Source organism: Hylobates moloch, unplaced genomic scaffold (genome assembly GCF_009828535.3).
Source record: "Hylobates moloch isolate HMO894 unplaced genomic scaffold, HMol_V3 SCAFFOLD_5, whole genome shotgun sequence".
NCBI lineage: Eukaryota > Metazoa > Chordata > Mammalia > Primates > Hylobatidae > Hylobates > Hylobates moloch.
The window spans coordinates 64,919,053-64,943,217 of record NW_026652280.1 but is presented as its reverse complement, the minus strand read 5'-3'; the positions used below and the strand labels follow the sequence as shown (position 1 = coordinate 64,943,217).

The window sequence follows — 24,165 nt, the reverse complement described above, 5'->3', positions numbered from 1 at the left end:
GGGAGGGAGGGGGGGACAGGGACACTCGCTCTATCACCCAGGTTGCAGTGCAATAGTGCAAACCTAGCTCACTGCAGCCCCAAACTCCTGGGCTCAAGTGATCTTCCCACCTCTGCTTCCTGAGGAGCTGGGACTATAGGTGTGTGCCACCACACCCAGCTAATTTTAAAAATTTTTTGTAGTGACAAAGTTCCCATTATGTTGTGCAGGCTGGTCTTGAACTCCTGGACTCAAGTGATCATCCTGCCACAGCCTCCAAAATGTTGGGATTATCGGTGTGAACCACTGCACCTGGCCCAACACCGAGTCATATCAGTGTGCACTGGGGCTCGTCACCGGACCTCTGCTCTTCCCTAACCGTATTTATTCTCTTTGTGGTTTCCTCAAATGGCACCGCTTTAAATATCACCTATATGTTGATGAACTGCAAACTCCTATATCAGTCTACCTACTCGACTTGTCCGTTTTATGTCAAATAGATATCTCAATCTCAACATGTCCAAAGTTTGACTGATCTTCCTCTCTAACCCTTTCCCACTACTACCTCCTCCATCTCAAGCAATGGGCATTCTGTCTTTCTCATCGCTCAAGTCAAAAATGTGGAGTCATCTTTGACTGCTGGCTTCCTATCACAGCTAATATTCTAATTCACCAGCAAACTGTTGACTACAGCTTCGAGATGTGTACAGAAGCAGGCCTCTTTCCCCACTTCTGTTGATACTGCTATAGTCCAGACTATATCACCTCTTGCCTGGATTATTACAGCAGCTACCCACCTGCTCTTCCAGCTTCCACCCTAGCCATCTCCCTCTGTCCCAGTTCTCTCTCAAAGAAGCAGCCAGGCTGGTTCTTGTAAAACACAAGTCAGATCATGTCCTGTGACCATGTCATCATATCATCTTTGTGCCTTTACACAAAATCATCTGGTCTCTCTTCTTGTCTCCCCAAGAATAAAAGCCAAATCCCATAAGACCCTACCTCATACTGTACCTGTGTTCCCCCTCTGACCTTAACTCTTACCGTCTTTTCCCATGTGCTCTGTACTCCAGCCAAACTAGACTTCTTGCTTTTCCTACACATGTGGGACTGCTACCTCAGGATCTCTGCTGTGGCTGTTCCCTTTGGCTGTAATATTCTTCCCCATATGCCCAAATCTCTAACCCCCACACCTCTTTTAAGCCTATCTTTTCCACTTCATTTTCAATTTCAGCAAGACTGTCCTGGCATACTCCTAATCCCCCTAACTCTACTCTCACCTTTCCAGCTTTTACCACCTTTTAATATACGAAACATTCACTTATTTGATATTATTTAATTATCCCTACTAGAATTTAAGCTTCAAAAGGCAAGGAATTTTTTCCCCTGTTTTGTTCACTGATATATCCCTAGTGCCTAAAATAGTCCCAGACATGTAGTAAGTATGCAACTAATATTTGTGGCTTAAATGAATACATGAATTATTATTTGGAACTCTACTGATAAATTCTGAATCGATCTCATTATGACTGGCAAGCATGTCATAATGGGGCAAATATTTGCAGACCCATTCCTGTTGTTTAATAAAGGAAGGGATAATTTACATGTAGTTACATACACAATTTAAGTGTACAGCTCAGTGAATTTTTACATATGTATCTACCCGTAACTATCATCCAGGTCAAAATGGAGAACATTTCTATCATTCAAAAACTTCTCTCAAGGCTCCTCAGTCAACACTACAGCCCTTTCCCATACCTTTCCAGAGGTAACCACATTCTGTTTTATTATAGATTAATTTTGCCTGTTCTTGTGAATGGAGTCATGTATTTCTGATGAATGGGGTCATACAGTATGTAATCTTTCATATCATGTTTCTTTTCATGCTTTTTATTTAGTCTGGCAATCTCTATATCTTTTGTTTTTGCCTTAATGTGCTGAGGTGAGTTTTTCTTTTTCCTTTTCTTGTTTTTGCCCTCATGTTTGGGATTGACTATGTTTCTTGAACATGTGGGTTGATGTTCATTACACATTTTGGAAAATTCTCAGCCATCATCTCTTCAGACATTGATTCTGCCCGTTTTCTTTCTCCTCTCCTTGTGGGATAATAGTTGCATATCTGTTAGAGTATTTGAGAGGCTCTCACACATCTCTCATGAACTCTTCTACTTTTACCTATTCTTTTTTCTTTTTGTGCTTCATATAATTTCTATTGATCTGTCTTTTATGCCACTTGCCTTTTTTTCTGCTATTTTCAGTCTGCTAAAACACATTTTATGAATTCTTAATTTCAGATACGGAATTTTAAATTCTGGAATATCCATTTTGTTCCTTTTTAGATAGTTCATTTTTCTGTTAAATTTCTCCAACTTTATATCCATTTTCTTTACTTAAAAAATTTTAACATTTATGGTAATTAATGTTCTTTTTTGCTAATTTTAATGTCTGGATCATCTGTGCATTTGCTTCTATTGGCTGTATTTTCTCTTGATTACAAGTTACATTATCTTGTTTCTTTTTTCATGTATGCTGGATGTTGTGAATAAAAGAGCCAAAGAGACTGCAGTAGGCATTGTTTTCCCTCAGAAAGGGCCCTGCCTTTTCTTCTGTTAGGTGGCTAGTGTGAGGGCCTAATAGTAGGTTGCATGGTGGTCCACAAAAGATTTGTCCACCTCTTGACCTCCAGAACCTGTGATTGTGACTTTATTTGAGAAAATGATATTTGAAGATTTAATTAAGTTAAGGATCTTGAGATGAGCTCATCCTGGGTTTCATGAGTGGGTCATAAATCCAATGACAAGTATCCGTATAAGAGACAAAAGAGGAAAAGGCACAAAAGAAGAGGAGAAGGCAATGTGAAAAATGAAGGCAGAGATTGGAGTGATGCAGTCTGAAGCCAGGAAACCACCTGCAGCCACAGGGTACTGGAAAAGGCAAGGAGTGATGTTCCCAGATGGAGTGTGACCCTACCATGCTTTGATTTCAGATTCTGGCCCCCAGAACTGTGAAAGAATAAATTTCTGTCTTTTGTAGACACCAAGTTTGTGATAATTTTGTTATAGTGGACCTAGGAAACAAATGAAGAGATGGATCCCTTTGATCCAGTTAAGAATGAAGCAGGTTGCAGTTTTAGCTTTAGTTCATCTCTGGTTTCAAATGTGTTGATAGAAAGGACTTCCCTGTACTCCCTCTAGTGATCCCAGGACCAGGAGATTACAGGGGTCTCCCTGGGCCTTTCAGGCCCTCCCCACAGCCTCTGTGCTGCTAAGCACTCAGTGACAGCCAGCTCAGGGTCTGGGGTTTTGGCAGATCTCAACGCAGCCAGCCAGCCCCTATGGCTTCTGAAAACTGCACTGGCTGTGTCTTCCTCTGTCAAAGTCCATCCTCCTGCATCAGGTTTGATCTTCTGCTCCTCCAAGTACAAACTCAGCACAGGCCCCTGAGCTGGAGGAATTGGCTGATCTCTCTGCTTACTTAGAAAAGGGCCCTCCTTCTCCATCAGTCAGATAATTTAGACTTCATTTAGACTTCTTAATATCCACAGAGAGTTCAGAAATTATGGTTTTATATATTTTTAGTTAGTTTCTAGACATTTTCTAGTTCTAATACTTCTAATTAGCCTGTTCTGAAGTTCAACATCCTAACTAGAAGCAGAACTCCCTAAAATATCAATTTATTTATTAATTTATTAATAATTACGCTTTTAATATTAATTATATTATAGAGTATATATAAATTTTTATATAATTACATTAAATTATACTTGTAAAAATATGTGGTTAATTGGAAATGTAACTAATTAATTGTCAGTACCATCCTACATGATCTGTGTGGAGGTTGGTAGGGTTGGTGTGTGATCTTTGTGAAGGCCAATAGTTTCTCATTTCAGATTCCAGACCCTAGGATTCCCAGGTAGAAAAGTGAGAGAGGCAGGGAATTAATGGATAGACTTGAAATACTGAGGAACATCAGGAACATAAGTGCTGAAATATTGGACATAGCTAGCATCCAGCTGGACAACAATGATTTTTTTTTTGTTTTGATCTAAAATAAAGTAAGTAGAAAACTAGCCCTAGATAATTACATCTTTAATCATTTTAATTTAGGTTATGTTTAGCTCTCATTACACACAAAATTGTAGGGAGAAGACACCACTTTTTTTTTTTTTTTTGGTAGCAAGAGCCTTGTGGACAATAAGTATAATTTCAATGGGAATAATTTAGACTTCTGACATTGAATTATAGAAAAAAATCAAAAGCATGAACAAACATGTTAATTGCAAACATTCATTCTCCTCCATTGCTTGAAAGTCATTCACTGGCTTGAACATTATTTTCTTTAGAAAGTCAATCCATTTTCAGAACACCTCGTTCTGGCTGAGGTAATTACTCAGTTATACATGAAAAAGAGGAGAAGGCTCTGCAGTCAGCTGGATAAATTACCTGTTTCAGAGGGTGGAGTACATGTAAACATGAGCCATTTGTGCAGAATTTTAAATTTACAACACAGTTTTAAGCTCAATCTTCTTATTCCTCAGAAGCAACATGCATTTATTTTAATGACCCAGCACACTTCATAGGAGGTGAATATAATCAGTATGTAAATAGAAACATAGATTTTATTGTTGAAATAGAGCCAAGATTTTCATCTACTATGATGTGATATTTTAAATGAAAACTTTGAAGTTCATATGGAACCAAAAAAGAGCCCGCATCGCCAAGTCAATCCTAAGCCAAAAGAACAAAGCTGGAGGCATCATGCTACCTGACTTCAAACTATACTACAAGGCTACAGTAACCAAAACAGCATGGTACTGGTACCACAACAGAGATATAGATCAATGGAACAGAACAGAGCCCTCAGAAATGATGCCGCATATCTACAACTATTTGATCTTTGACAAACCTGACAAAAACAAGAAATGGGGAAAGGATTCCCTATTTAATAAATGGTGCTGGGAAAACTGGCTAGCCATATGTAGAAAGCTGAAACTGGATCCCTTCCTTACACCTTATACAAAAATTAATTCAAGATGGATTAAAGACTTACATGTTAGACCTAAAACCATTAAAATCCTACAAGAAAACCTAGGCAATACCATTCAGGCCATGGGCGTGGGCAAGGACTTCATGTCTAAAACACCAAAAGCAATGGCAACAAAAGCCAAAATTGACAAATGGGATCTCATTAAACTAAAGAGCTTCTGCACAGCAAAAGAAACTACCATCAGAGTGAACAGGCAACCTACAGAATGGGAGAAAATTTTTGCAACCTACTCATCTGACAAAGGGCTAATATCCAGAATCTACAATGAACTCAAACAAATTTACAAGAAAAAAACAAACAACCCCATCAAAAAGTGGGCAAAGGACATGAACAGACACTTCTCAAAAGAAGACATTTATGCAGCCAGAAAACACATGAAGAAATGCTCATCATCACTGGCCATCAGAGAAATGCAAATCAAAACCACAGTGAGATACCATCTCACACCAGTTAGAATGGCCATCATTAAAAAATCAGGAAACAACAGGTGCTGGAGAGGATGTGGAGAAATAGGAACACTTTGACACTGTTGGTGGGACTGTAAACTAGTTCAACCATTGTGGAAGTCAGTGTGGCGATTCCTCAGGGATCTAGAACTAGAAATACCATTTGACCCAGCCATCCCATTACTGGGTATATGCCCAAAGGACTATAAATCATGCTGCTATAAAGACACATGCACACGTATGTTTATTGCGGCACTATTCACAATAGCAAAGACTTGGAACCAACCCAAATGTCCAACAACAATAGACTGGATTAAGAAAATGTGGCACATATACACCATGGAATACTATGCAGCCATAAAAAATGATGAGTTCGTGTCCTTTGTAGGGACATGGATGAAACTGGAAAACATCATTCTCAGTAAACTATCGCAAGGACAAAAAACCAAACACCGCATGTTCTCACTCATAGGTGGGAATTGTACAATGAGAACTCATGGACACAGGAAGGGGAACATCACATTCCGGGTACTGTTGTGGGGTAGGGGGTGGGGGGGGCGGGGACAGCATTAGGAGATATACCTAATGCTAAATGACGAGCTAATGGGTGCAGGAAATCAACATGGCACATGGATACATATGTAACAAACCTGCACATTGTGCACATGTACCCTAAAACCTAAAGTATAATAAAAATAAAAAAAATAAAAATAAAAATAAAAAAAAAAGAAAACTTTGGAATTCGAGTAATGTTGGATATCCTGTAGGCACTTGAAATTATAACTTCTTTCGTAGAAGAAACCACAGCCATCAAAAAAAGTCAAAACTCAAAAATATATGCTAAAAACAAGCATCTACTCCGAGTTTAAAACTCACATATGCTAAAAATAGCATCTACCCTGAGTTTAAAACTCAAATATATATGCTAAAAACAAGCATCTACTCTGAGTAGGAATAGATCATATCAGTTTTCTAAGTGGACCTCTGTTTTTACCCATATCATGTATAACTGAGATTGGATACAGAAAGCATAGAACTGTTGATGCCCAGACCTTGGGCATCGTCCCGTCCCTCCACCTGCCCCATCTCCATGTTTGAGGCCTTGGCATCACACAGGACAGCACCATCTCTAAGATTTCGAGCTCTGAATCTTGGTTTCTGAGCAGAGCCTTCTGTCTCTGTAGCCCTCTCAATTGCTTGTCTTGTTCTTCAGCCTCTCGCAGGCCCCCATACCACCCCTCACAGCCTGCACGTCTGCTGGCCTCCCACGGCTTCCCTGCCTAGAGCACTTGGGAAGCCATCACTGGGCACACACCCTCAGTGCAGCTCTCTGCGTACCCTGACCTTCTTTAGATCTTTATCCACCAACCGGAAGGAAAGTGCCTTTGCTGGTTTATGATTTACTGCCACAACTTGCCTTTCTGCCCTTGGACTGCCCTCCACCTCCACCAGTGGCCTTGCCCCCTGTTTGCCTGAGAAACTAGAAGCTGCCTTGGAGTTCTCCTCCCTCCTGCTTTCCCATGCTTACTGTGTCTTCCTTGCATCTGAGAGAGCTGAGGCTTCTCGTTTCCGAAACTCTTTCTCTTGTTTATCCCATGTCCTCCCCATTTCTTCAGTCCCATCTTCAGTCTCTCGGCAGGGTCTTCCATTAGTGTAAGATCAAGTCTCCACGGCTCCACGCGTCCTTCCTGGGGGAGCTTCTTTGCTCACTTCCTCATGGCCACCACAGTTATTAAAAGTGTCCTTTTTGGCCAGGCACGGTGGCTCACGCCTGTAATCCCAGCACTTTGGGAGGCCAAGGTGGGTGGATCACCTGAGGTCAGGAGTTCGAGACCAGCCTGGCCAACATGGTGAAACCCCGTCTCTACTAAAATACAAAAATCAGCCGGGCATGGTGGTGGGCACCTGTAGTCCCGGCTACTTGGGAGGCTGAGGCAGGAGATTTGCTTGAGCCTGGGTGACGGAGTTTGCAGTGAGCTGAGATTGCACCACTGCACTCCAGCCTGGTTAACAAGAGCTGAACTCCATTTCTAAAATAAAATAAAATAAAACAAAACAAAACAAAATAAAATAAAATAATAAAATTTAATGAAAGTGCCCTTTTTGGTTTTCACTTTTGCCACCTGTTCAGTCTTCCGGCTGAGTCAGCCCAGATCCGGGCCCCTTGCGGTGGCTGCCTTGCTGAACTTGGTATAGTCATTTCTCACGTGTCTATTCGGCAGTCTCAGCACAGTTGACTCCAGCCTCTGTTGAAATTGCCCTCCTTCGGTGGCCTCTTTACCATTCGGTGTTGATTAGAGTTCTTGTCTTAGAGTTCTTTATTACTCCACTTTTTAATAAAATTCCTCAGGATTTCTTGTAGACTTGTGTATCAGTCAGGGTCCTGCAGGAACCAGCAGGCACATCATATAGACTTTAGTAGAGGCCTGTTCATGACGTTTGGGCAGGGTTGAGAGGGTGAGGGGTGGGACTGGGAGAACCCAGGAGAGCTCAGTACAGGAGCCAACCACAAGCAGGAGCACCACCCTCTGGTGGGACCTCAGCCACTGCCAACCTGCAGCCTGCAGTGAGGGAGGCCTGAGCATGCCTTCCCCAGCCTCCCTCTCCTCCTGTCTTCATGAGTCCTTTTGCTACTTCTCATTGGCCAAAACCAAAGGCTATTGATACCATCCATAAAGGGCTGTGTCCTTGGCCCTTGGCACTGTGTGGATCTGGAGGGGAGAAGTGAGCATATTGGGTCTAGCACTGCGTATTTCCCAATCGAGTCCACACTCCGTTTCTTTGTCAGCACGTGTCAGCACGTGTATGGCCCTGGCTCCGCCTTCCTTCTGTTTGTTTATGACTCCTAAATCTATGCCTTAGATTTTTGAAGCAAGATCCAGGAATGACTTTTCATTTGTCTGCTGGACGTTTTGACCTGCATATCCTGTAAGCACTCGGAATTTAATATGATCAAAATGGAATTCATTAAATTTCCCCTTCAACAACAAAATTAACCAAACCAAACAAAAATCAAAACCCTGCTTCTTTTCCTGTATTTCTCATCTGGTGATGACATAGCCATTAACTAGGTTGCCCAAGTTATGCTGGCACAAAGTGCAAAAAATAATGCTATGCTACAAGTTTTGCTTGGGAAACCCTTGTCCCAAGACCTCCTCTTTCACATTTTTTTCCTTAGCTGATTTCTGTGTTGTTTATCGTTGAGACTCTAAACATGGGTTTGGTTTGCAACTTCTTCACTTTTACGTGGGGTTCTGACTATATGAGATGTGGGTGGAGCTCTCATTTCTCCCCTGGCCTCTTCCACGTATGCACTCTTCTCTTCACCCATCCTCAATATGGCTGGATCATAATTGTAGTTAGATCAAAATCCTTGTTTACCCACTACATCTTAGTCCTTATAACCAAGAAGAACATGTGCCTGTTTTTATATTCTAAAAGAAGAAATGGCTTAAAAGAATCTCAGGAGCTTTCATGTTATAGAATGTCATATTTCTTGAATAACAATGTTGGTAGTTGAAAAGATAGATAAGTCTATAAAAGAAATGGATAAATCAGTTGGTTTGGGTTAATCTTAAATAAATCCTTTAGACGTATTTGTTTGGTAGTGTTTATATAATTTGAATGGACATATTTGGATTTATACATTCATTTATTCATTCATTTGTCTGATGAGTGTTAAATGCTTCAACAAATATGCTCTGGATATTATCTGGTATTGGAAACAAAACAATACAGAAAATACGGTTTCTGTCCTCAAATAATAGTCGAATTACTGTGACGAATGTAAAATCAGAGTCTAAATGATCGGAAGTGATCAGGAAATTATTTATATGACCAATGTAGAAATTACTAATAAGATTAATGTTGTACTAATACATAAATTATTAGAATGGATAGGGAAAATATGTAACCTACCCATGACTTTGAAAATTTTAGAAATAGTGTTCATGATGCATTCATTTTGTGAGTATATCTCTGTGTGTGTATATTTCCATTTTGCTTATATTACCCATGTAGATATTATGTAATTACATAAATTATTGTGCAGGCACTATATCATATTGTCCATCGTGTTGTTCAAGGTTCCTTATATAAATGTTTGTACAATAAATTTCTATTAGGGGAAATTTTGCGACATTAGACCAACTTGTATTTTTTTAATGTTATAATGAGAATTATATAATATTTCCCCTTTGCTATTGGCTTAGTGGGAATTGAATGTTTACAGCAATCTCATCCTTAGAATACTTAGAGTTATTGAATATCCTGGATTACATGGTTAGTCCTGGAGTATGCCTACTGTAATTGTCTAATGATTAATAGTGTTCCCTTTTACTCTCAAATATATCCCATTTGGAGAATAAATTATGTACTCTCTCTGTATAACCAACTTTTCTTAGTTTGACATTCTTCACATCTTACTGTTCTTACTTAGAAATCCTATGTCTTCTTTTATTGTAAACAGTGTAAGTCCTTTTTCATGTGATTTAGTAGACAAACTGTGATGATTTGCTATAGGATCCAAGGTGGAAATTCAGAATCTCAGGACAAATCGAGAGTGCATATTGAAACAATGTTGCCTGAAAAGGCCTTTGTCCTGAAGAGAAGACGGAGGGTAGAGGCCTGGTGAACAATCACAAAGGCAACGACCTTTACATCGCAGTGAAGGCACAGCGCCAGCCACGGTGGTCCAGTTCACCGCCTCAGTGCTTCAAATTGTTTAAGCTTTTGGGCAGAGATTATGGAAATATTTGTGTTAGTTATAGCCGTAAACTGATTTGGAGATCATTTGTCTTTACACTGGTTACGAAGGAGGTTTTTCTTGCAAAGATATCACCCACAGACATGTAGTCACAGAGCCCCAAATAGGGCTGTTATGTCTAACTCTGATGAAATATTTAAAGATTTCTTAACAAGAATGAAAACCTTGGGGATTCTATTAGAAATTTGGCATTTTTATTTCTTGTGCGAATATTATCTGAAAAACACATCTTATGGGAAAAACTAATTCTATTTCTTATAACTGTAACCATAGAAATAGAAAAATGGAAACTTATGTAGATATATTTATCACAAATGGAAACCTTTAGAGTTGAGTGGTCCTCTGCATCAGGCCTTCAACCAGATTTCTCTTGGTTCATTGCATTATAAAATTAAGAATGGTTTCCATTTAAATAAGTTATTTTCAGTGGCATTAGATAGAACCGTGGGTTTAATGGCAAAGTCAGTTGATAACCCTAAAAAAGCATTTGAAAAGATTTTATCTAAAGAACTCCCTATTCAATAAATGGTGCTGAGATAACTGGCTAGCCATATGCAGAAGATTGAAACTAGACCCCTTCCTTACACCATGTACAAAAATAAACTCAAGATGGATTAAAAACTTAAATGTGAAATCTAAAACTACAAAAGTCCTGGAAGACAACCTAGGAAATACTATTCCGTATATAGAACCTGGCAAAGATTTCATGATGAGGACACCAAAAGCAATTGCAACAAAAATAAAAATTGACAAATGGGACCTAATTAAACTAAAGGGTTTCTGCACTGCAAAAGAAACTATTAACAGAGTAAATGGACAGCCTACAGAATGGGAGAAAATATTTGCAAACTGTGCATCCAACAAAGGTGATATCCAGAAACACATCAACAAGCAAACAATCAAACAGCCCCATTAAAAAGTGGGCAAATGATTTTAAACAAATCAACAAGTAGGCAACAAATGACCCCATTAAAAAGTGGGCAAAGTATATGAACAGACACTTTTCAAAAAGAGACACACACACACAGTCAACATGCATATGAAAAATGCTCAACATCACTAATTATTAGAGAAATGTAAATCAAAACCACAATGAGAGACCATCTCACACCAGTCACAACAGGCAACCTACAAAATGGGAGAAAATTTTCGCAACCTACTCATCTGACAAAGGGCTAATATCCAGAATCTACAATGAACTCCAACAAATTTACAAGAAAAAAACAAGCAACCCCATCAAAAAGTGGACAAAGGACATGAACAGACACTTCTCAAAAGAAGACATTTATGCAGCCAAAAAACACATGAAAAAATGCTCATCATCACTGGCCATCAGAGAAATGCAAATCAAAACCACAATGAGATACCATCTCACACCAGTTAGAATGGCAATCATTAAAAAGTCAGGAAACAACAGGTGCTGGAGAGGATGTGGAGAAATAGGAACACTTTGACACTGTTGCTGGGACTGTAAACTAGTTCAACCATTGTGGAAGTCAGTGTGGCGATTCCTCAGGGATCTAGAACTAGAAATACCATTTGACCCAGCCATCCCATTACTGGGTATATGCCCAAAGGACTATAAATCATGCTGCTATAAAGACACATGCACACGTATGTTTATTGCAGCACTATTCACAATAGCAAAGACTTGGAACCAACCCAAATGTCCAACAACGATAGACTGGATTAAGAAAATGTGGCACATATACACCATGGAATACTATGCAGCCATAAAAATGATGAGATCATGTCCTTTGTAGGGACATGGATGAAACTGGAAATCATCATTCTCAGTAAACTATCGCAAGGACAAAAAACCAAACACCGCATGTTCTCACTCATTGGTGGGAATTGAGCAATGAGAACACATGGACACAGGAAGGGGAACATCACACACCAGGGACTGTTGTGGGTTGGGGGAAGGGGGGAGGGATAGCATTAAGAGATACACCTAATGCTAAATGGCAAGTTAATGGGTGCAGCACACCAACATGGCACATGGATACATATGTAACAAACCTGCACATTGTGCACATGTACCCTAAAACTTCAAGTACAATAAAAAAAAAAGAATGGCTATTATTAAAAAGTCAAAAAATAACAGATACTGGCGAGATTGTAGAGAAAAGGGAACGCTTATATGCTGCTGGTGGGAATGTAAATTAGTTCAGTTATTGTAGAAAGCAGTGTAGCAATTTCTCAAAGAACTCGAAGCAGAATTGCCGTTCAACCCAGCAGTCCCATTATTGGGGGAATATAAATCGTTCTACCATAAAGACACATGCAAGTGCATGTTCATCACGGCACTACTTACAGTAGCAAAGACAGAATCAGCCCAAATGCCTATCAGTGGTAGACTGGATAAAGAAAAGCCTGGGTGAAAAAGCGAGACTCTGTCTCAAAAAAAAAAAAAAAAAAAAAAAAGAAAGAAAATGTAGTACATATACACCATGGAATGCTAGACAGCCATAAAAAGAAAGAGATCATGTCCTTTACAGCAACAGAGATGGAGCTGGAGACCATTATCCTAAGTGAACTAATATAGAAACCGAAAAACAAATACCATGTATTTTCACTTAAAAGTGAAAGCTAAACATTGAGTACATGTGGATACAAAGAGAACAAGAGATGCTGGGGCCTACTTGAAGGTGGAGGGTGGGAGGAGGGAGAGCATTGAAAAACTACCCAGCATGGCCGGGCGTGGTGGCTCACACCTGTAATCCCAGCACTTTGAGAGGCCAAGGTGGGCGGATCACTTGAGGTCAGGAGTTCGAGACCAGGCTGGCCAACATGTTGAAACCCCAACTCTACTAAAAATACAAAGAAAAATTAGCTGGGCGTGGTGGCATGCACCTGTAATCCCAGCTACACAGGAGGCTGAGGCAGGAGAATTGCTTGAACCCAGGAAACAGAGGTTGCAGTGAGCTGAGACAGTGCCACTGCACTCCAGCCTGGGTGACAGAGTGAGACTCTGTCTCAAAAAAATAAAAATAAAAAAAGAAAAACTACCTATCAGGTGCTATGCCTATTACCTGGGCGGCAAAATAATCTGTATACCAACCCCCTGTGACATGTAATTGACCTGTATAAAAAACCTGCATTTGTACCCTTGAACCTAATATAAAAGTTTCTAAAAAAGAATGTAAAATGCAAAAAAAAATTTTCTTCACCTCAAACAGAAAGTCTGTACCCAAAAACCAGTAAATCCCCAGTCCTACCTCCCTGCAGACCCTACTAACCTCTAATCTACTTTTGGTCCCTATGAATTTGCCTATTCTAGATATAAGTAGATATTTGTCCTTTTGTGCCTGGCTTACTTTGCTTATCATGATGTTCATCTGTGTTGTAGCATGTCAGAACGTCGTTCCTTTTGGTGGCTGAATAATATTCCATTGCGTGTACATACCACATACCCATTCATCAGTTGACGGACACTTGGATTGTTACCACTTTTTGGCCATTGTGAATGCTGTTGCCATGAACATTGGCATACAAGCATGGAAAAACTGCAAATAATCTAGGGTTTGTGGTTAAAAAATACAGATTCTGACCTTCATTCTTGACTCCCACTGAATTAGATCTTGGTTGGAGGAGAGGATGGTTCATATTTTGCTTACTAAATTTTGAAAAACACTGCTTTAAAAAACCTGATGAATTTGGGCAGTGGCTTTACAAATAAAAATAGGTTTAGAATACCTATAGTGAAAACTACTAATTTTCCAACTTAGTGATTAAAAGCTTTTCTATGATATTTGTTATGAGAAAGGATTAAATGGAAGATGGAAGCAACTATATTTGTGGAAGAGCAGATGAGTTTGAGGGAGGTTAGCAGGGACAAGGAGTTGAGTTAATTGACCACAAGTGAGTGTGGAAGCAGTGGTAAGGAACAAACCTAGGGGCAGCCGGTTCCAAAACCACAGAACAGTGCTTCAGGCATGTGGCCTGGGGAGAGGGAGGGTTTAGGAGTCACAGTCATCTGGAAATTGTGGGCATATTTCATAATCCCTGTGTATCTCAGTAGCCTTATATGTAAAATGGGGGTAATAACGTGAGAGTAAGGTGTTTTGAAGGTATATATATATTTTTCCTTTCCTTCATGCTCTCTCCTTCATTACCCTTGTCTGCAAGCAGATGGGCTGAATGTGGAGTTAATGTTTTCTGTGGAAAAGTTTGGGTAGCTCTGGACTATATCCCTCATTTAGTCAATGTTATATTGTTTTCCTTATTTGTTTTCTTGCATGGGTCTCTCAGTAAACTGTTCTCAGGTTAAGTCTGTTTTTGCCATTTACTGGCTTATGATCTTGGCAAACCTCTTAACATCTGTGAGGCCCCTATTAATCATCTATTAAAGGAACACCTGTGAACATTAAATGAGGCGCTATATAGGGCTGCACTCAGTGCCTCATGCCTGTAATCCCAGCGCTTCGGGAGGCTGAGGCAGGAGGATCACTTGAGAACAGGAGTTTGAGACCAACCTGAGCAACATAGCAAGACCTTGACTCTACAAAAAAACAAAATAAAATAATTGAGTGGTGTGGTGTGGTGGTATGTGCCTGTAGTTCCAGCTATTTGGGAGGCAGGAGGATCACTTGAGCCCAGGAGTTTGAGGCTGCAGTGAGCTGTGGCTGTGCCGTGTATGTGTATGTGTGTCCACACACACACATTACAACTATCCCTGGAATATATAAGCATACAATAAAAGTGTGTCCCCTGCCATACCCAACACTCTTGCTCTTGGATTATGATAGTATTCTGTAAAGGCATGGTGCAAGCATTCTTGCCCCATGGCAGGGCAGATGACTTGCCTCAGTACTATCCCTGAACTCCCCTTTGCCATCCCTCAACAGAGCCCAGAGCCTCGCATCAGAGGAAGTAAGATGAACTATAATCTTATTAACACCAATAGTTATGAGCAATAGGTATCAGGAAAACATATTAAAACCCAGTTCTCCTTTCTAGAATGAAACTTAAGCCTAATTAACTCAAAATGTATTAAATTAAAGCTAGAAGAGTTCAGGCACAATAGAGACTATTTCAGAAGAAGTTAACATCATGTCTGTGTGCTTATAATTTGTTTGCCGTAAGCATGTAAAATAGATTTGAGGACTCTGACAGTAAAACAAACATATCCAATAAGCCTATTAAAGTGGAAATTAAAAATTTAAAAATGATATAGCAAAATAAAACAATGTAATAGTCACTTAGGCTAATAAAATTATTGTGACTGAGCATTCAATTTAGCCCTGATGTTCCTAAGTATTATAATAACTTCCTCGTCTTCCAATTGCCCAAAAGAACAATGAGAAGATGTGATTACTGCCTTGCATCTTATTCAGACGATGGGCTTTGAGCCTTTAAAATCTGTGAGACACAGGGCTAAGTGCCATGGGAGTAGCGAACATGACTGAGGCGTTGGGGTATATTTAAGGGGCTCAGGGCAAGTCCTACTGTGGGCATTGGGAAGTAAAGATAAGGAAAAGCAGAGACTGTGTTGGTGCAGATGGTTGGAAGTGTGGGATTTATGCCAAGGAGTTTTTCCTTGTTGTTGTTTTTTTAAATATGCTGATCTAACTTTTAAATTTCCAAGTTATTTCTTACCACTCTTTAATAGCTAATGTGTAATGTTAATACCATTAGGAAACATTCCTGTCTGTTTAAGGATAAGAACTTGAGACAGTGGTTGATTCAGTGATCTGACCTTTGTTTTCTAGTTTATCAAAGCTTGAGCAAGAAGGGTCTACTTGTTTATTTTATGCAAACCCAGATATGTGAAAAATAATAAATGTATGAAATACAATGTTGAGATGATTTGGTTTTCAAAATGAGGCTTTGCTTTACAAAAGGACTCTTGGTAAATAGACTTAAAATGCCAGTCTCCTCTATTAACTTGACCATCTGGTTAGAATTTTTTAAATTGGATTTTTATTCCACAGATCCAAAGATATGATCCAAAGATATGAAAATATCTTTCATAAAGATGTATTCTACATAGGCACAGATTTTGATTATAAATTCAGAGTTTAGACAGCCCTTGTTGGGGAGGGGAGAATCACATCATTGGATTGGGAGGCTATTTTTAATTTCCATGGTTTCATTGTAAGCAGTTATATACAACCCTGGAAATGATAATTTAATATTTTTTAATGAACATAAGAGGAAAATGTTGAATAGGGTATGTAAAAATATTGTACCTGCTGTCAAAAAAATTGAAAAAGATTTTTTTTTTCACTTCTTCAGTTGAGACCTAATTCTGCAGTCGGATTCCCAGGTCCACCACAATAGTTAAAATAGAAAGACCTAACTCCTCGAAGCAGGACCTTGCTGGGATGTTTGTCCTGTCCTGTTTGTGCTTTGACACAACTTCCTTGCTTTTGAAACATAAAAAAATTGCACCCCAGACTTAAAAGCGGAAGGGCATTGAAATTAGTTGAAGCTTGGGAAATTTATTTCTTCTTCACTCCATTATATGGACTTACACAAACTTCTTCCTATTGGTAATTCCAGAGCAGGAGGCATCATTCCAAAAAGGAACACCAGTGTTGCTTGTTCACGCCTTGAATATTCAGTGGCCTGGTACTGACAGTCCTAGGGTGCCTGGCTATGTCCTGAGCACTGCAACATCACCATCAGTAGAAGATAGTAGGAGACAGAGCAGCCACATGTGACAGCAGCTGAATGTAGAAATGTTTTAAATAAAGTAACTATATTGAGATGCAATTTGCAAAATAGTAAGATGTACAGATTTTATGCATGCATTTTGATGAGGGTTGAAAAATGTATAATATATCCTGCATAGCCACCATCCCATTCGAGATGTAGAACACTTCCAACAACACAGAAGCTTCCTTTGTGCTCCTTCTCAGCCAGTCCTGCTCCCATCCTTCTCCCAGACAACCATGGACCTGGTTTCTATTGCCTGTTGTCAGATTTCGTATCAGTGGGGTCATACAGCATGCACTATTGTGTCTGCCTCCTTGCTCAACATGAAGTCTGTTGTTCCCATGTTCATGCATGTGTAAACAGTTTACCCCTTTTTATTGCTGAACTAGTATTCATTTTATGGACATTGCACACTTGTTTGTGAATGAATGTTCACCTGTTGGGCATTTGTGTTGTTTTCAGGTTTGGGCTATTATGAATAAAACTGCAAGGGACATTTGTTTACACAACTTTAAATCATTCGAGTGGGTATGCGGTAGTATTTCATTTTGGTTTCTCTGGTGAAGAGTGATATTGAGATGTTAAAAGTTTGTTTATTGATCATTATGAATTTTTTTCCAAAATGTTCATTGAGTCTTTTGCTCATTTTTTACATTGAATTTTTTGTCAAGTCTCTTGTCAGATAAATGTATTGCAAATGCCTGTGGCTCACTTCTTATTTTTCTTGGTGATTTTGAAAAGCAAAAGTTTTTGAGTCAGGTAAAAAATAAATTTATTAATTTATTATTATATGGGTAGTGTCTTCTGTGTGCTAATAAATCCTTGAATATTCCAATATAATGAAGGCTTTATCTTAAAGTTTTCTTCTTGGGTTTTGTAGTTTTAGCTTTTATGTTTTGTTTATGTTTCATTTCAAATACTTGTGTATGTGTGATGTGAGGTAGAAGTCAGCTGGCTCATTTTTTTCACATGTTGACGTTCAAGCATTCTGGTGCCATTTGTTGAAAAGACTGTCCTTTCCTCATTCAATACTCTTGTCGTGTTTTTGAAAATCAATTGACTGCATATATATGGATCAATTTATATACAGTATTTTGTCTTATTAATATATTTGTCTATCCTAACCCAGTACAACACGGTCCTAATAACTGTGCCTTTGTAGTAATTCTAAAATTCAGATAGTATCAGTTCTCCAACTTTGTTAGTTTTTTTAATAAAATTGTTTTGGGCAAGCTAGATCATTTTTCATTCCTTTATAATGCTAGAATCTGCTTGTCAAATGATACAAAACAAAAGGCCTACCTTTTTGAGTAGGATTAAATTGAATTTATGGAACAATATGGGGAGAGATGACATATCAATAATAATATTGAGTCTTCCAGCCTGTGGGCATGATAGTTCTCTTCACTTATCTTTTAATTTCTCTTAGGAATGTTTTCTAGCTTTCAATGTATAGATCTTGCACATTTTCTTATTTTCTCAGATGTTTTGCTAAGTTCTTCATTTTTAATGCTATTCTAAAGGAAATTTTTTAAAAATTAATATTTTTTAAATTTTTTGTTGCCAGTATATATTAATATAATTGATTGTTTTATGTTGACTTATTTTGCAAGTTTCATGCCTTTTATTAATATTTCTTTCTCTTGCCTAATTGCACTACATTACAATGTTGACTAGAAACAGTAAGAATGAATAAACTTGCCTTATTCTTGATTTTGGGGATGAAGAATTCAATAAAGTATTACTTAGTATGATATTACCTGTGTTTCATAGATGCCTTTTATCAAACTGAGGGAGTTCCCTTCTATTTCTAGTTTGCTGAAGTATTTATCATTGTGTATTGAACTTTGTCAAATACTTTTTCTGTATCCACTGAGATGACCACATTACTTTTCTTCTTACTCTGTAGTGCAATGAATTAATCAATTACAGTTAGAACGCGGAACTAGCCTTGCATATTTCCCCGCATATTTGCTGTTGCTAGTGCTCTTCATGTAGATCGTAGTTTCCATCTGGCATCACTTAGCATCAGCCTGAAATACTCCTGTAATATTTCTTACAGTATAAATCTATAAGTGCGTATTCTTTTTTTTTGTTCATCTGAAAATTTCTCTGTTTTAGTCTTTTTTGAAGGATATTTTTGTAGGAATTGAAATTCTGTGTTGATAGTTTTTTATGTTTCCTGTTAGTGTTTTAAAGATGTCATTTTATTATCTTCTTGCCTGCACTGTTTCTGGTGAGAAGGTGGCCCACTTTCCCATCGTGGCTCTGCTCTTTGTAATGTGTTGCCTTGTCTCCGGTTGCTTTCAGGGTTTCCCTTTAGCTTTCATTTTCAGTGGTCTATGATTTGCCTAGTTTTCATTTCCTTTGTATTTATTATGCTCAGGTTTTGTCATTCTTAAGCTTGCAAGTTGGTATTTTTGGCCAAATTAGAGAGATTTTTTGTTTTAACCATTATCCTTTCTGCGTTGGTATTGTTTGACCACTATTCCTGCTCCATTCTCTCTGTGTCCTCCCCTTCTAGAATCCAAATATGCATATGTTAGATGAGTTGATATTATCAGGCTCTATTTATTATTTAAATCTTGTATCATCTTTTTTTTTGACAGAGTTTCGCTCTGTCACCCAGGCTGAGTGCAGTGCCGCAATTTCAGCTCACTGCAAACTCTGCTTCCCAGGTTCAAGCCATCCTTGTGCTTCAGCCTCCCAAGTAGCTGGGAATACAGGCATGCATCACCACACCAGCTAATTTTTGCATTTTTAGTAGAGATGGGGCTTCACCATGTTGGCCAGGCTATTCTTAACCCCCTGGCTCTAAGTGATCTGCCTGCCTTAGCCTCCCAAAGTGCTGGGATTATAGGTGTGAGCCGTCACACCGAAACATCATCTGTTCTTTAGGTTGATAACTTCCATGAATCTGTTTTTATATTTTATATTTTGTATATAATTTCTATGAATCTGTTTTTATATTTTATATTCACTCATCTGTTTTTCTGCCATCTCCAATCTCCTATTATTGCCATCCAGCAATAATATTGTCATCCAGCAATATTTAAGATATTTTGCTATTCACTTCTAGAATTTCTATGTGCTTCTCTTTTATAGTTTCCCTTTCTCTCCTGAAATTCTCTGTTCACTCATTTAGACCATTTCAGTTAAGTTTTTGAACATATTTTCATAACTACTTTGCAGTCCTTTTCTGCTAATTACAACATCTAGGTTATCTTAGGGTCTATTTCTGTTGACCACTTCTTTACAAATTGAGTATGGTTCACAATCATCTGCTTATTTACATGTTTAATAAACTTTTGTATGTTATACATAATGAATGATTCAGTATACAGTGGGAGTTTTTTTTCTTTTTTTAAGAGTAGAGTTCGTTCTGTCAGGGAGTTCATTACTGGTAATTCTTCATCTGGCTAAGGCTTGATTTTACCCCTTTTTTAGGGTTGTTCATGAGTAATGCTTAATCTAGAGCATCTTTCTTTCCCCAAAAATGTGAACTTCGTGGTGTTTCAGTCAAATTGTCAAAGTGTTATTGAGGTTTCTCCACATTAGTCTCTCCCCTCTCCCCGGAACGTGTGACCTCTAGTATCTTTGTTTCATTCTCAGCCCCGTATCAGCTACTCTCTGCTTGGCTTCAGAAAGTCTTACCTGGTACATGGGCAGTCCAGCCCTTGGTCAAGGTCTTGTGAATAACCTCCCATGGACTTTTTGGTCCCCCGCTTTATTGAGACAGGGTCTTGGTGTGCCGTCCAGGCTGCAGTGCAGTGGCATGATCATGGTTCACTGCGGCCTCAACCTCCCCAGGCTGAGGTGATTCTTCTACTTCAGCCTCCTGAGTAGCTGGGACCACAGGTGCACACCACCACACCTGGCTAGTTTTTGTATTTTTTGTAGAGATGAGGTTTCACCATGTTATCCAGGCTGGTCTGGAACTCCTGAGCTCAAGAGATCCTCCTTCCTTGGCCTCCCAAAGTGCTGGGATGGCAGGCATGAGCTACTGCACCCTGCCTTTGGTTCCCCCTTTTTTGTAGTTCTGTCTTTTCCAATACTTTGTCTTTTAACTTCCAGCTGCATCATGCACTCTGATCTGCAATCTCTGTCTGTCTGACTGCATAACTGCTTTCTTTATGTTTCTCCTTTCTGTGCTGCAATCAGGAAATTGTCTCCAGGCTGATGCTAAAGGCTCATCTGGGATGTTTTCCTTTACTTAGGGATTGCATTTCTGTGCTGCCTGTTGTCCAATGTCCGAAAATATTCCCTGCATATGTCCAGTTTTAAGGTTATTACTATGAAAGGGCACTCTGTCATGGTCAGGAACCTAAGTTCAGTAGAAATATACTTTTGAAAGTTATTACTGTAATCTCTGGTTCTCAAACTTTAGCATATAACAGATGCATTTAGAAAACTTGTTAACACACATCGTTAGGCTCTGCCTTTAGAGTTTCTGATTCAGTAGGATTGAGGTGGAGCCAAGAATTTGCATTTTTAGCAAGTGTCCAGGTCAGTGATGCTGATAGTCTAAGAATCACACTTTGAAAACCACTTGCTTAGAAAGATGACTCTTGAGAAAAAATATTGGGAGTTTATTTGGGACTGAATATATAGAATTTTGCTTTTTTGGTCTTATGTTCTGCATAATGGATTTATATTTCAGGTTAGCTTATTATAGCACTAGGCATCTTGCTCTTTTTATTCAAATATGATTTTCAAAAACTTAAGTGGGCTTCTTTGCATTAGAAAGGATATAGCTTTTTAAAAAAGAAATAATTATTTTTATTTTAAGAAATAAGTATTTGATTTTTGTTTCAGAAATTGGGATTTATTTAATTATTCTTATATGTGTGCATGGTATATGTGTGTGTGTTTTGTAGATAAGATGCAAGATAAATTATCCTTGCAATAATTAGCCTTGTTTGAGCCTATACCAGTAGGATGGCTGGACCTGGGCCCTACCTCTTCTTCAGAAGATTTCTTAATAGCTTACCCTTGGTCTTTAAATAGCTCTTATGGTAGCTATTAAAATCTATCTACCCCCTAGCATATTTTGTCTACTGTTTTTGCCTCCATTGTTCCAATGGGCCCATCTCTCATTTGTGAGGTTTTAGGGATTGATCGTTTCTTTATACTCTAATCTGTGTATTTCCCATCAGTATAGCGCTTGTACTAATGTCAAGTTGGTGACTCTTACTGTTGATGATGCTGACATGGTTCTTGAAGTGGTTAATGGGACAGTTGCTCAGGACAAAGAGTATCCCCTCAACAGCATTCCAGTACTTGTCTTAGTTGAGAAAATGGATTGGCCTTACTTCTTCAAATTCTGATCAATCCCTGACAAAGTTTTTATTTACCAACCACTGTAATTTCTTTGAAAATTTGGTACAATTGCCTTTGTTGGCTGGATTAGAAGGCTGTAGAATGGCACATATTAAATATTATTTCAACTGCAAGGTGTGATTAATAAAATTTCAATCTCAGCTTCAGATATCTGTATTTAAATATTTTGATACAGGAACAGTGAAATACTAATTACTAAATACTAATCATTCAAAACTCGTTTTAACAGGTTCATTTTGATGGTTGGGACCATAAGTATGACTACTGGGTGGAGGCAGACAGCCCTGATATCCACCCGATCGGATGGTGTGATGTCACAGGGCATCCACTGGAAGTGCCGCAGCGTGAGTACTTTGCTCTTTGTTGTTGCTCTTTAAATACTTGGCCTGATTTCCAGCCATAATGTTGCTTATTCATGCCATTACAGGCATTTGAAAGCTAAACATCACATAGGCGAATTAATCACTACAGCTACACTGAAAGCCGATTATTTACAATTAAGCCTCAAAGGGCATGCGTTATATTAATGAAAAGTGATAATCATTAAAAAATTATTTTGATAGTGTTTTCCAAAGGAATCTTTATTTCCTACATTTGAGTTTGGAAAACTGAGCTAGCACATCTCAATCCATCTAATTTTGGTCATTGGTTTTAACAAGTTCATCTTATTTTTTTAAACATCTGATCTTTATTTTATAGAATAGACTACACAAAGTCTTTTGGAAAATTAAAATATTTTAACTTCCAACAATTTTCAGATTTTTTTTTTACTTATAAAAAAATTTAAAATCCTCTACTTTACTTGCATCTTTATTATTTCTGACTTTCTAGCTACTTAAAGTTAAGGAGGAAATTAACCACTCTCAATTTTAATGAGCCTCAACCCAAAATACCTTATTTTTTTGTCTGAAGGAGTCCTCTGATCTGATTAGGCTGACATGACTAATAACCAGTTCCAGACACAAGTGCAAGTGTTCTCCATTCTCATGTTTGCTTTGTTCCCTCACTGCTTCTCTCTCCCTCCCATTGGTTTCTTAGGATGAAGCTAGAGTGCTTTTCTGTTAATGAGCATATATTACATGGAGCCAGCCTAATGATGCTTGAACCTTAGACCTCAAAGGACTTCTTGTAAAAATGAGAAGAATCCCTGACTAAATAATTGGACAAACAGTTGTACATTGTGCTAGGTTCTTCAAAAACTACAAAATCAAAGAGATGAAGGCCCTTCTGGAGCCTACAGTGTACTGGCACACATAGGACCAGTACCCCAAGAATGTAGAATGAAGAGGACCATGGTCAGCACCATATGGGGGACTCCAAGTAGGGAAGGGCGCCAGCATTTGTGCTTTGTGGTTTCCTCTGGTCTCGCTTTTTATCCTCCCTGGTTTCACACCCCAGCATGTCACAGAGATGGTTCTCACTTTATGTGAACCCTCCAATACACCCCTGCACATCCATCCCTCAGCCGGTAACTTTCTCAAGTGTGAACGATTTCCACTGGGGTAGGCATGGACCAGCATTGCAGATAAAGGGACAATTCACTTCACTCCACTCCAAGCATTGTCTGCTCCTTTGTCACTCTACCCACCTGGCTTTTCTACCTGAATGTCTCAAAAGCATCCCAGAGTCTATGCATCAAACCAAACCTCCATCCCACGCCAAAAACTTGCTCTTTCTACTGTTTGCTTCCTAAGTTGCCATTCCAGACTCTGCTCCCTCTTGGCCCCTTCCTCAACCTACACATATAAACAGTCACCAAGTGTCCTGCTGGTTCTTTCTTAATTATCCAGAATCTATCTTTGACCCCCAATGCTTTGACCCCCAGTGCATCTTCTCAATGCTATTGCATTATTTTGAGGTGTCATCATAGTTACAGATGCTTCTCAGAATGTGGCCTGTAGTCTCCTACTGAGTTACACAGGTTCTCCT

At 38.8% G+C, this 24,165-nt stretch overlaps 1 protein-coding gene across 11 annotated transcripts in view; it reads left to right on the top strand.

Moving 5' to 3' along the window:
* L3MBTL4 (L3MBTL histone methyl-lysine binding protein 4) overlaps positions 1-24,165 on the top strand; it is a 484,756-nt gene that overhangs the window by 238,786 nt on the left and 221,805 nt on the right. For all 11 annotated transcript variants that reach the window (XM_058438625.1, XM_032152774.2, XM_058438624.1 and 8 more), the window contains one exon: positions 22,466-22,580. In XM_058438625.1, coding sequence (XP_058294608.1) covers positions 22,466-22,580 — 115 coding nt within the window. The remainder of the gene's footprint in view (positions 1-22,465; positions 22,581-24,165) is intronic.